Consider the following 11923-nt stretch of genomic DNA (forward strand, 5'->3'; position numbering starts at 1 on the left):
TAATTTAAAAAATAAATTAAAACTTTTGTTTGTGTAAAAGAATATGATATTTACATCTTAAAATGTTGGCACAGTGGTAAATGTTCGTTTTATAATGTGCATGACCTAAGTTCGAGTCTTTGCATGTCTCATTTTTACTAAATAATTATTTTAAATAAAAGATTTCATTTAGAGTTTCTTTTTTAAAACAAAATTCAAAAATACAAAATATATATTTTGAAAAGGAACATAACTTATATCTCAAAGTGGTGGCAAATTGGTGTGATGTTTTAATGTCAACACTCATGTCGTAAGTTCAAGTCTTGACGTTCTTTAAAATTAAAATTATTTTTTTGCTAAATAATTATTTCAAAAACTTCGATGACGGGAATTGGAACCCTCCAATTTACTCGAGGTGCTGAATTTTTCTAATGGCCTTCATGTCACTCATACATATTAATTCATATCTTATAACAAAGTGTGAATTAATATAACATGGGACATTTTGATCAAAACAAAAATTTTTTTTTTTTCTTGGACCAAATAAAATAATAGGATAATTTATGATAAAATGTGGTACCGTTTTCGAACGGGTGTCGTAGGGTGCTAGCACCTTCCTTAGGCTCAGTCGACTCCCCAACCAAAATCTGTTTTTCGTAGACGAAGTTTTTAAAATAGGTGACCAATCACACCTCGTATATGATTGGTGGCGACTCCAAACCCTTATCTCGAAAGAGACCCTTCAGGGGATGACGTCGGCCGCTCCGCGTCACGATGACGTTGCGACAATCATCGTGACGCGGTGTGATTACGAAGAGACTCTACCACTTCCTAATATCTCATTTAAATCATTGTTTTGAAACATATTACGAGGAAACTCTCCAACTTCCCAAATTCAAAATTCAAAATTATTTTAAACGTATCTAATATTTAGGTTGTAATTTTTTAAATTTTTTAACACAAAATTTGCTTATAAATATCAATCTTCTTTTCTTTTTCTTCACTCAAATTCTAATTCTCAATCTCAAATTCTCTCGAGTTCCAATTCAGAGTGTTTAAGTTTTCAATTTTTCTTGTATTTAACCTCTGTTCATCTCAAATTTTTTCAAATCATCCAATATTCTGTTTCAAGTTAAAAAAAAGAGATTTCATATCTTTGAGACTTGTTTGTTTAACTATTTCCTAAATCTTCTCTCATTTACAGTATTTTTTTTTTAAATGGCTCATAGTCATAGTCATGAAAATAATCTTCCTCTCACCATTGCCAGTGATGATGAAGTTGAATTTATTGAAGGTGTTGGCTCACAATCTCGAAGTACAGATGCAACTACTACAAGTGTAAATGTTGAAGTTGTTCAAGGAAATATAGGTAAGAGAGCAGCATCTTCTGTTTGGGAATATTTTGAAAAGGTAGAAAAAAAGCTAGATAACGGAAAAATAGAATTGAGACCAAAGTGCAAAACTTGTGGTAATTTTTTTTTTCAAAAGATGGTACTAGTCATCTTATTAGGCAGATGAGATCTTGTAGTAAAAAACACAATGTAGATATTGAAAAATACATGCAATTAGGTAAAGATCAATTAGGTAATTTAACTAATTTTTTTATAATAAGGAATATGCTAGATCTGAATTAATAGATTACATGATTAGAGCAGAACTCCCTTTTACTTTCATAGATAATCATGATTTTACTGGTACTATTCAGAGATCGTTTAACCCACAATATGAAGGTTTTTCGGCTTCTACTGCAAAAAGAGATGTTATGAAAAAAAATTTAGCCAAAAAAGGTGTTTTAAAAACTTATTTTTCTAATTTTAACGGACGAATTTGTTTGACATTTGATATGTGGACTTCTTGTCATCAACATGGCTATCTTTGTTTAACTGCACATTATATTGATGCTGATTAGAAATTATGCAAACAGATTATATCATTTAAAATGGTTGAGTCTCCTCATAGTGGTTATATAATAGGAAATGCCATATTAGAATCCCTCAAATAATGGAATATTGTTGATAAAGTTTTATCTTTAACTCTAGATAATGCTACTTCATTTTTAAGTCATTATTTGAAATCACCACTAGGCATTAATTTTCGTATTCGTTGTTGTGCCCATGTTTTAAATTTAATTGTACAAGATGGTTTGTTGATTCTTTTTTATTCTATTTCAAAGTTAAAATCTTTAGTTCGTAATATTAATAATTCTCAATTTAGACATGAATTATATTTTAAATGTTGTAAACAATTAAACAAAAAGAGAAGAAATATTAGAATTGATTTACCTAGAAATATTATAATTGATTTACCTCATAGATGGAATTCAACATTTGAGATGTTGAAAGTGTCAGTAGTATATAAAGAAGTTTTAGATTTGTATTGTATTGAATTGCATAATAGCTCTTGTCATGTTTGTTGGGATTGGTGGAGTCAAAACGACGTCAGTTTTAAACGAGCTAGAGAAGAGTCGGGATCAAGTGGGGACACGTCGGGATCGAAGCAGGATAAAAACAGGGGAGAAGCGGACGCTGCAGGCCACTCGGGCCGAGGAGGCAGCACCGCGACACTGTCCAGATAGGATGCAGGCGTTGTTTTCTTGTCCGTAGCGCCATGGCACCAGGGACAGCGCCATGGCGCTGTTTCGATGTCTATAAAAGAGCAGTTTCGGGTTTAGGGTTTCTTAGCAGAAAAAAGGTTATTGTCCAGCCGTTTTTGAGCCGTTTTTCATAGGGTTTCGTGGCAGTTTTAAGTGAGAAGCTTGAGGCTCATCGAGATCAACACATTTGGGGTAATTAGATCTTGATTATTGTGAGTTTTTCATTCCTGTTTCTAAGTGTTAATTGTGTAAAATACTTAGAAACTAGGGGGCTTTTGTTGAGACCTCTAGGGGAAATTTTGGGGAGTGTTATTATATCAAATCCTAAACAATATTAGTGAATTACCCACATCTGAGTGGAAGACTGGAGTAGTCATTTGTGGTTAACAAGTATAATTTGCTGTGTCGTTTACTTGTGTTTACTGCTTTTCTTCCTATTTGCATATTTGTGGTTGTGTTGGATATTTTCGGTGGAAGGGGAAATTATTCAGGTCAATCAATTTTCCAACAAGTGGTATTAGAGCTGTAGGGTTGTAGCATCATGGGAGACAAATATCACACACACCATTACTATGAAGGAGTTCTGAAGTTCACTGGGGAGAATTTCAGTTTTTGGAAGATGCAGATAAATGATCTTCTTACATACAAGAAGATACACAAGACATTAGGGGAGAGACCAGCAGGGATGGAGGACAAGGATTGGAATGAGATGGATGAGCAGGCAGTTGCAAATATCAGGATGTCGTTGTCTATGAATGTTTGTAGTTTGGTGGTGAAAGAGACTACAACGAAAGATTTGTTGAAGGCCTTGCAAGATAGGTATGAAAAACCTTCTACCAATACAAAAATACTTCTATGGATGGGGTATTTTAATATCCACATGGAGGAGGGAGCCTCAGTGAGTTCCCACATTAATGAACTCACCGATATCTTGAACAAGTTAGAAGGAATGAGTGTTAAGATTGACGTGGAGGTAAAAGCTATGAGGCTGTTGACGTCTTTGCTTGACAGTTGGGAGATGATGAAGACTGCAGTGTCGAATTCGTTAGGGGAAAATAGCTTGAAATTTACAGCTATTTGTGATGCCGCCTTATCTGAGGAAGCCGGGAGAAAATTAGGGAAAATGTCTGCATCTACTTCAGGAGTAGAAAACAGGGTTGAATCAGCTTTGGTAGCTCAAAACAAAGGGAAGGCAAAGATGAGTTACAATGGGAAGCAGCAGTAGAGATATATCAGGGGTAGTGGGAGTTCCAGTAGAGAAGTGGAGTGTTTTTACTGCCACAAGAAAGGACACATTAAACGCTTTTGCAGGAAGTTTAAAGAAGATGTTGAGAAAGGGAACACTACTGCAAATGTTGTAACAGAAGAAGAATGGATTGAGGAGTTTCTAGCTTGTGTTCAGAGGAAAATATCTGTAGACCAGTGGGTTGTGGACACTGCAGCATCAGCGCACGTTGCTTCAGACAGACGTTGGTTCTCATCTCTTACTGCAGGTGATTATGGCTTTGAAGATGGGAAATGAGAGTATCTCTAAGGTGAGAGGAATTGAAGATGTTTGTTTGAAGACAGGCGAAGAGGCCGAGTTGGTGCTACAAGGCGTCAGGTATATTTCTAGCTTCAGATTTAATTTGTTATCCGCAGGGAAGCTAGATGACGATGGCTACAGTAGTGAGTTTAGTGGGGGTTGCTGGAAGCTCAAGAGGGAATCCAGGGTGGTGGCAACAGGCCACAAGAGATCTTCTGTTTATGTGTCAGAATTCGGAGTTGCCAAGGGTTCACTAAGACAGTCGATGCACAAAGTAGCTGCAGATGGTTCCGGGTGAGGCTTTAGAGGACCAGCAACAATGATGGCCAAATAGATCAGAAGAATATGCCATCAACTCAAGTAAAACAGTTGAGAAGTACAGAAAAGGGAAATGAGAATTTGATAGGTCGTTGAGTTCATACCTTAGCTGTCAGACGTTTAGGCGAGCTGGTGAAGTCACATAGGCGAGTTAGTGCATTGAAGGGTACGAGTTCTATTTCTAGTGTGGCGACAGACTTGGGTAGGAGCGCCAAGTCATCAGGGGAATTTTCTTTCAGAGGTCGTTGGGTTCAATCGAGAAAGGAACGACGGGGACCACTTAGATCAATTGGGAGTAAGTGGCTATGTCTCTAAATCTGGGGGACAAGACCACATAGAGCTGCCCAATCTCGGGGCAAAGTCAGATGATGCTTGGGTAGGGCCAAACAGTATTGATCAGTTCGTTGATAGAGGAGTCAGAACTATGCCTTGATAGAGGGTGTCAAGAAGTTGATGGGACACTATTGATGCAGTGAGAGGTAGAGAATTGTCGCATTGTCTTCAAGTGGGAGATTTTTGATATTGGTGGAGTCAAAACGACGACGGAACGAGCTAGAGAAGAGTCGGGATCGAAGCAGGATGAAACAGGGGAGAAGTAGACGCTGTAGGCTACTCGGGCCGAAGAGGCAGCGCCGCAGGGCTGTTGTAGGGGGCCACATAGATCTTCCACTTAGATCAAGTGGGAGTATATGGCTATGTCTCTAAGTGTGGGGGACAAGACCACGTAGAGCTGCCCAATCTCGGAGCAGAGTCAGACGATGCTTGGGTAGGGCCAAGCAGTATTGATCAGTTCGTTGATCTAAGTGGGACCACTTAGATCAAGTGGGAGTACGTGGCTATGTCTCTAAATCTGGGGGACAAGACCACGTAGAGCTACCCAATCTCGGGATAGAGTCAGACGATGCTTGGGTAGGGCCAAGCAGTATTGATCAGTTCGTTGATAGAGGAGTAAGAACTGTGCCTTGATAGAGGGTGTCAAGAAGTTGATGGGACACTATTGATGTTGTGGGAGGCAGAGAATTGTTGCTTTGTCTCCAAGTGGAAGATTGTTGGGATTGGTGGAGTCAAAACGATGACGGAACGAGCTAGAGAAGAGTCGGGATCGAGCCGGGACGCGTCGGGATCGAGGCAGGATGAAACAGGGGAGAAGCGGACGTTGCAGGCCACTCGAGCCGAGGAGGCAGCGCTGCGGTGCCGCTGCAGGACGCCAAGGTGCTGCAGCGCCGTGGCGCTAGGGGACAGTGCCGCGGTGCTGTCCAGATGGAAAGTGGGTGTTGTTTTCTCGTCCGTAGCGCCATGGTGTCGGGGACAGAGCCATGACGCTATTTTGATGTCTATAAAAGAGCAGTTTCGGGTTTAGGGTTTCTTAGCCGAAAAAGGGTTATTGTTCAGCCGTTTTTCAGAGGGTTTTGTGGCAGTTTCAAGGGAGAGGCTCGGGCATTGGCAGAGGCATTGAGGCTCATCGAGATCAACACATTTGGGGTAATTAGATCTTGATTATTGTGAGTTTTTCATTCCTGTACGTAAGTATTAATTGTGTAGAGTACTTTGAAACTAGTGGGCTTTTGTTGAGACCTCTAGGGGATATTTTGGGGAGCGTTATTGTATCCAATCCTGAACAATATTAGTGAATTACTCACATTTGAGTGGAAGACTGGACGTAGCCCTTAGTGGTGAACCAGTATAATTTGCTGTGTCGTTTACTTGTGTTTTCTACTTTTCTTCCTATTTGAATATTTGTGGTTGTGTTGGATATTTTCTGTGGAAGAGGAAATTATTCAGGTCAATCAATTTCCCAACAATGTTAATATTGTACAACTTACTGAGCTTGATTGGAGATATGCATCAGTTCGAGATTTTTTAAATGTTTTTGATACTTCGACAAAATATTTTTGTTTGATATATTCTTCTAGTATTTGTCAAGTTATACCAAATTTACTTAATATTTGCTTTATGTTTAAGAATTATTTAAATCTGTAATTGAAAAAATGAAAGAAAAGTTTAATAAATATTTTGATGATTTGCATATTACGTTTTTGCTTGGAATGTTTTTTGATCCTAGATATAAAAATCATTTTTTTGATACTTATTTAGATTTATTGTTCGATAGTAATACTGATAAAATTAATGATACTATAAATCCATTTAATTCTAAATTATATGAGATGTATGATTTTTATAAGAAAACGGTAAATAATTCTACTGCTACTGTTGGTGCATCTTCTTCTTCTTCATCTACATATTCAATAAATTTTGAAAATTTCTCAACATCACATTTAAATTTTGCCATGATAATTTCTAAACAGAAGAAAATTGATCAGTCAAAATGTTTTTGAAGCTTTTGATTTAAAAAATTATATGGATTTACCCACAATATCTATTGATACTATTGAACCTTTTAATATTTTGGATTGCTGGAAATTATATGAAAATACTTATCCCGTGCTCTCTCTTATGGCACAGGATATACTAACAATTCCTGTTTCGACTGTAGCATCAGAATCGGCTTTCAGTGCAGGTGGTCGAGTTATATCAGACACTAGAAGCAGCTTATCACCTTCAACTGTTGAAGCATTAATATGTCTAAAAGATTGGGGTCTAGCGAAGAAAAAAATGTATGAAGAAGAAAATATTAAAAAAGTGGCTGAAGAAATGGAAAAGTTGAAATCATCGGTGTTGGAATTTAAGGACAATAATTCTTCCGAAGAATGAATTTTTTTTAATATTCAATTCCATTGTATTTATTTATTTTATTTGAGATTGCACATGATTAGCAAATGACTAGGTTTCAACCTAGTTGGAATGTACTCGTATTGTAGTGATGCAATAATTCTCAAAACAAAATATAAATAAACAAATAATAAAAGCATCTATTATATTTTTTTTGTCATTATTTTTGTAGTTTTGTTTAGATAGGTTTATATTAAGAAAGTAAAAAGATATAAATTTAATTTTTAAAAATAAAAAATATAATTTTGAAAAACGAAAAGTATAATTTTTAAAAAGGCAACTTAAATTTATAAAATATGACATAATAAAATTTATTAGTAGGATTATAAAAATAACAAAAAAAATGTATCAAAAATTATATAAAAACACATATTCTAGAATTTAAAAATAAAAAACTTAGTTTCGAAATTATTTAAAAGTTAAAATTTAATAATTAAAAATATATTAACATACGGGCCGATCCAAGCTCGATCCAACTTTGGCTTATCAACCTAGGTCCATGGATTGGGCTATGAGCCTAGGTTTGAGTGGTTGGGCCGACCCAAGCTCGACCCAAACAATACTTGAGACTCGTAGGGCTTGGGTCTGGGCAAGCTTGGGCCATTACTTCTTTGGGCTGGGCTGGCCCGATCCGGCCCAATGATGAGGCTGATATGAGAGTAAATGACCAACAGGTGACACTTTTTGTTTTCAACTCCGTTAAGTTTCCTGATGATGTGGAGGAATGCTCTTCGTTAAGACTTGCAAATGACCGACTAAGTGAAGAAATACAAACAAAATAACTATTAGACCAGCTTAGTCTATTGCAGAGCTGAGCTCCATGGCAGTGGTTTTAGCAGCGATTGAAAGAAGGTAGAAGACCTACCTTAGCTATGTGAATGAACGAGATATTGTGATCCGCAAGGCGATGATAAGGAATTTCTCTCACCTGTTTCCCCCTTTCCCCAAATTTTCAGAAGACAAGCCTGATAAAGATGAAAAAGTGGATGATGCTGGAGCATTTCAGTTTGGCGGCTCCAGTGAAGAGGATGAAGAAGCTTAACAGGGGAATTGATTTCCCAGCTTGAAATCGGTTTTACCTTTAATTTTTTTCTTTTCAGCAAATTTACTTTTCTAAACCTTTCATTCTAGTTAGGTTAGTTTATGAAGTTTACATGTTAGTTTTTGCATCTTTAAATTATAGTTTTTAGGTTGTTATGATTTCAATTCAATCCATTAAATGAAAATGAAAATGAATGAATGATTGTGCAAGATGTTGTTAGATGTGCTAGCTTGTGTATTTCTGGCTGTTTATCTATATGATCTAAGATGACTGGTTTGCGGACATATTTAGGATGCTTGCTTGGGCTAGGTTTAGAAAAGGAAAAATTCAATTATTGCTCTTTTTCTAATGTGTTATTAAGTAGCATTTGATAGCCTTGCCTTGCTTAGTATCCCCTGCCCGCCCTAGAAACTTCAACAAAGCTGAATTTCAATGGTTGATTATCTCGTCCCATGCATTATTAGCAAGCTAATATCTTTAGAAAAATAAACAACTACTTACCCCTCTAGACCCAATTTAGATAGGAAGTTACTCAAATCTAATTTTCATCCATCCTATCTTCATTATAAGTTTGGGGGAGCCTTGTCCTTAGTTCTCAAAAGCCATTTTTTAAGCATTGAGGACAATGCTTCTTTTTATGTTTGGGGGTGAGGGATTCTCGCTAAGAATAGTATTCAATAGTATAGTCCCTATTGTCGTAACATCTTAGAAAGCTATGAGAAATTTTTGGCCCTGTAATTCAGCTCTCTGTTTTAAAAGAAAAAAAAAGAAGAAGAAAAATAGATTCAAAAGAGCCGTAGGGTCCGGAATGACTAGTAGCCCATAGCTGTATTAGAGGACTTTAGTTAGTCAGCAGTGTAGGGAGGAGGTTCGTGTCTTTGAAAGGAGGTTGAAGGGATTTTTCTTAGGTGAGCAAAGGAGAAGGTGAAGTGAGGCATTCAAATGTGAATAGAATACCTTAGTTTTAGTGCAATGGCTGTTTGTTTCCTTTATGAGCTAATGCTAGAGCAAGTTGAGAAACACTTACCACAGTAATGAATCTTAGGCAATGGAAAGAGTGTCGCTTGAGGACAAACAACTGCTCAAGTTTGGGGGTGTGATAACTCTCCAAATAGAGAGTTATTTGGGTATAATGTTGGTATAAATTAGCTAAAGATAGCATCATTTGCACCCTTATTCACCGAGTTTGTGCTAAAAAGATCATAAACACTAGCTTTCTACATTTTAGTATTGTCAATTGCAATTAAGCAAATTTTGGTGCATTTTGCTACAGCTTTAACGATGCTATAACATCAGATCTAGATTCAGAAAGCAGCAGAAAATGACAAACTGACAGTGAAAGGACTGCTCAACGGGATTTACCACAGTAACTCGGAGAAATATCTGGAATTTAAAGCTGGGGCCCACTTTATCCTTTGTGTTACCCTAAAATTAAGGATGGGTATAAAAGTACCCCTTTAAGGCAGCCTCAAACATTCTTCCTTATTCCATTTTGGAATCATCCATCCCATTCTCCAAGAAAACCTTTCTAGCTGCTCGTGGAAGAGGAAGAAGAAGCCTAGAAATCTGCTGCTGAAACAGAGAACAAGAGGATTTTGCTTTGAGCTGAAACCTTCAGCTCTTTCTCTTCATCTTTGAATCTATTTGTTTTATTTTCATTCTAGTTTTTATTTGATTTTCTTATATGGCTTTGCGTAGCTAATCTAATTTGTGAGGGGGAGGTTGTTGTGAACCCTTGTGGCTGTAGACTTTGTTACTGTTTTTAAATGATGAAGAACATTGAGTTGAAGTTGTTTTATAAACTTATTTTCAATATGCCCGATCACCATATTGGAATACGTTCTTGTTAACTTTTTGAAAATCTTAATAGGAAGCAAAATACTTCATCTCGAGCTAGAGTCTACTTGAGTTTAACGTATGGTGACTTAGGGATAAGCATCACCTAGCTTGGTCATGAAAACTGTGCATATATGCTGTTATTGTTTGTCTATGAATGTTAACAGTAGAAAATCTTAATTCAAAGTTTTGGAAATTTAATTTTTCCTTTTAGATTTTATTCTTCTATTTTTAAAATTAAGTTAACACTTTTTATTTTAATTGAATCTTTAATTTTAGGAAGCGATTAGGAAAGGTCTGTTCCTCTTATTTTTTTAGAACATTAGCCTATTTTTGGTTTATCCATGGATTGGTTTCTTTTGTTAAATAAAAGAAAACAAAACAAAAAAAAAGGAAACAAAAATAAATTGAAACCTTAAAACTCATTTCTTCTTCCCCTCTTGTAGCAGCTGCCTACCCTTCCCCCCCTTTCTCTTCTTCTTCCTCTTCAATAGCCCTCGCCGGCGACAGCAGCGGCGACCTAATCCAGCAGCGACGACAACGCGTGTTTTGGACGGGTTCTCGACATCCTCCGGCCTCCGACTCGCAGATCTTCAACAACCTACGCAATTTCAGCCCTCACCCGCATTGTTGATCGAATTTGTTGGAGTTCAACGGCCAGTCGCAAGCTTTTGATCAGAACGGGCGACGCGACGACATCTCTACAGCTGTCCATGATAGTCTGAGCTTTGAGATCTGAGTGGGGGGTTTCTGGGATGGATTTCATTTATGAATCCAATGCCTTTGATGAGAAGAGGAAGGGGGGGAGTTACTTCTTCAATCGCCGCTAATTTCACCTTCTTCCCGCCCACGCCGCCATCATACACAGTAGTCGCCGACGAATCCCGCGACTGCCGCCTCTACATTCTCGAGATTGCCCGATGGGACGACGTCGATGTTCTTCGCCTTCGGACCCGCCGAGGGAATGATATCGTCGCCTTCCATGTCAAGCATCCCAAGGCATCCGCTACTCTGCTTTATTCCCATGGAAATGTTGCTAATTTGGGCAAGATGTTCGAGCTCTTTGTTGAATTGAGCGTTCAGCTTCGCATTAATCTTATGAGGTAATCTTCCTCTTTCCTTGTTTCTCCTTTTCTTTCTAGGGCAAGTAGGTACTGCTTTATTTAGTAAATTTTCGTTATATAGGAACTCATATGTCTTCTTAATTTGGAAGGGCCATAGTTCATTCATGGCACAGATTTGATAGGACTTATTCTTTAGTTGAGATGAGTGGAATAATACTCTAGCAAAGGCATGTAGTGATTGTAGTTTTGATCTGACTTACAAGGAAACGATACAGAAGCAAAATTGTGTTTGCAAGTTTCACTGGGTAGTTACTGAAGCTACATTTGGACCTAGTTTCTAAATGTATAACTAACAAGTTACTAAGAAGCAACGACACCCCCCTCCCCCTATCTTCCTCTACTTGTTTGTCACCGTCGTGCTCCTCTACGGATTCGTGGCCCAACTTGAGCTTGTCGAATTTCTCAATTTTTCTAATTCAGTGCCAATCTATTCTTGAAATTTCATATCTTTTTCGAAGGTTTTTGATAATCTTCGATAGACAAGAAAGTACATATTTTTATTTTGAGAAAGAGATGGAAACTCTTTGAGTTAATTATAAACATCAAGAGTATTAACTGAAAATTTAAACTACAACAAAATAATTGAATCTAACCTCAAATTTCATGGTCATTTTCAATAATTTAGCCAAAGTGATCGAGACTTTTGGTGTGTAGAAGATATGAAAGATACTTTGGAGAGAAAATGAAGAAATAAAAAATCAAACAAAATCAATTAAAATTCATCAAATCTAAATAATTGAGTTCATAAATAAATTCAAAATTTGCCGTTGATTTGA

At 37.1% G+C, this 11923-nt stretch overlaps 1 protein-coding gene across 1 annotated transcript; it reads left to right on the forward strand.

The window, feature by feature from the left end:
• Positions 1 to 10800: 10800 nt before the first annotated feature.
• Positions 10801 to 11130, forward strand: LOC148210877 (uncharacterized). The gene has a single exon (XM_088125233.1). The coding sequence runs from the start codon at positions 10801 to 10803 to the stop codon at positions 11128 to 11130; it is 330 nt and encodes a 109-aa protein (XP_087981359.1).
• The last annotated feature ends 793 nt before the right edge of the window (positions 11131 to 11923 follow it).

Source organism: Momordica charantia, assembly GCF_013281855.1.
Source record: "Momordica charantia cultivar OHB3-1 chromosome 6 unlocalized genomic scaffold, Mcharantia_2.0 BLBB01000006.1, whole genome shotgun sequence".
Classification (NCBI taxonomy): domain Eukaryota; kingdom Viridiplantae; phylum Streptophyta; class Magnoliopsida; order Cucurbitales; family Cucurbitaceae; genus Momordica; species Momordica charantia.

Coding starts and splice junctions, on each gene's coding strand:
- LOC148210877 (XM_088125233.1), top strand. CDS start 10,801: ATGCCTTTGATGAGAAGAGGAAGGGGGGGAGTTACTTCTTCAATCGCC.